Genomic DNA, 1836 nt, shown 5'->3' on the forward strand with positions numbered 1-1836 from the left:
GTATATTTGTATATATGTATATGTTCATGTGAATGTATACATACACATATTTGTGTCAATATACTTAAATATTTACCAAAACAGATGTGTATATGTATATACACATAAATAAAAATTAATATGATGTAGAAGTCTTATAGTGGTTCAGTTATTCATGTATATACAATAGAAAGTATATTTTATTGGTATTATACGGATTCTCTGTCTCTAAACATAAATTTTACTTTTATTTCCAAACTAGAGAATACTATATCACTATGGTTAAATGGGTGAGCAATACCAAGACAGTGGTGAGATGGTTAAATCGACCTCAGAACATCTCCATCCTCACAGTCTGTGAGACCACTACTGGTGCTTGTAGTAGAGTGAGTATAATTTACTTTTCTTTTATGCTTAAAATGAAGTGGTTTACCCTCCCTTACAAGGGAAATCAGGAAATCCTTTGTACAAAGGCTCCAATACCAACTTCCAAAGGTACTAGGCAAATAGTATATTCTTTAATCCATAAAGTTTCTAAACTTTGAAGTGAGCAGTATTTATGATAAGCAGAATAGAACAAACTGAGCTTTTAAGAAATAAATGAATTCTTATTTGGAATAAAGGATAGTCTAAGTCACATTAGTTTCATTCTCAAACATGGGATTTCTCTCCATATTTTGTCTTTGATTAACTTGAGAATATAAGAAGTTTGTTTCCTATCTTCCTTAAACATATTCCACTTTTTCTTCAGTTTAGATTATAATAGTTTTATAAAATAACCATGTTTCTGTCCTAATATTAAGTAAAAATGTAAAAAATAATTGGTTCTTGAACCACTCTATTTTGAAAGCAGGTTATATTTTAATTTCCAAAATAAGTTTTTATAAACTTGGTAGTAAATTCAATGTGTTATTTTTAAGGTTCTTGGTGGAGGAAACGGTATAATCAGTTTAAATTGTTATATTATGCATACAGTACTTCGGTAAAGGATTCCCAGATTATTTCATAACTGAATTTCCAAACTTATGCCCTGGAAAAGGTAAATTTTTCAAATGTATGCCCTGGAAAAGAGTAAATTTTACCAGACTAGTCTTTCTGCTCTAAGCAACTATACAACTGTACAAAATATATAAGATAATTGTTTTCAGATATTGGATGATAGGAGGATCAGGGCCATAAATGCTGAAATAAACTAAATGCACAGGAGCAACCTTTCTATGACTTTCTATTTCCAAATCATTGGGACCACAGGGCAAGGAGATGGGGCTTAAGCAAAGCACAGTGATCTAGGTGATCTAAGTAGGCAGAGAGAATCCGAGTTTGAAGCTATTGTAGTGATTGGAATTTATAGGACAGGTACCACAAAAGTTGGAGCTATATAGAAAAGGACTCTAGCAATCTATGGAGAGGACCCCTTAGGTCTTTGGCTCAATGCTTAATTGTGCATACGCACAACATGCCTCCATACTGCCTTGGAGAAAAACAACTACTAGAGATTTTTGAGGCAAAGGAGAGTCTACCGGTTGCACAGTGCTTACAGACACTGAATTTCTGAAAAGCTATAGTGGAGAGATCTCACTGAAAACCCTCAGCATTGAACTCAGAGCCAAAAAGAAAGTACATTAGATGTAGGTCTATCTTAGACAACCCTTCTAATGAGCCTTTAAATTACACTTTGAAGGAATCAAGTTCATCTACATGTAAATTATCTATCAGAATAAAGTTTGCCTTTTTAAAAGGAAAATGAAAATTTTAAAAAGACTCTCAATAAGGTAGCATATACAATATCAATCACATAATCAAAATATACTATATATGTAGAGAAGTAGAAAATATAACCTATTTACCTCCCTCAAA

At 32.2% G+C, this 1836-nt stretch overlaps 1 protein-coding gene across 1 annotated transcript in view; it reads left to right on the forward strand.

Annotated features, from left to right (window-relative positions):
- DPP10 (dipeptidyl-peptidase 10 (non-functional)) overlaps nucleotides 1-1836 on the forward strand; it is a 670962-nt gene that overhangs the window by 511583 nt on the left and 157543 nt on the right. Inside the window, exon 10 of the mRNA XM_012651081.1 lies at nucleotides 242-365. Within this exon, the coding sequence (XP_012506535.1) occupies nucleotides 242-365 (124 nt within the window). The remainder of the gene's footprint in view (nucleotides 1-241; nucleotides 366-1836) is intronic.

This window comes from Propithecus coquereli, unplaced genomic scaffold (assembly GCF_000956105.1).
Source record: "Propithecus coquereli isolate 6110/MARCELLA unplaced genomic scaffold, Pcoq_1.0 Scaffold348, whole genome shotgun sequence".
Taxonomy (NCBI): Eukaryota; Metazoa; Chordata; class Mammalia; order Primates; family Indriidae; genus Propithecus; species Propithecus coquereli.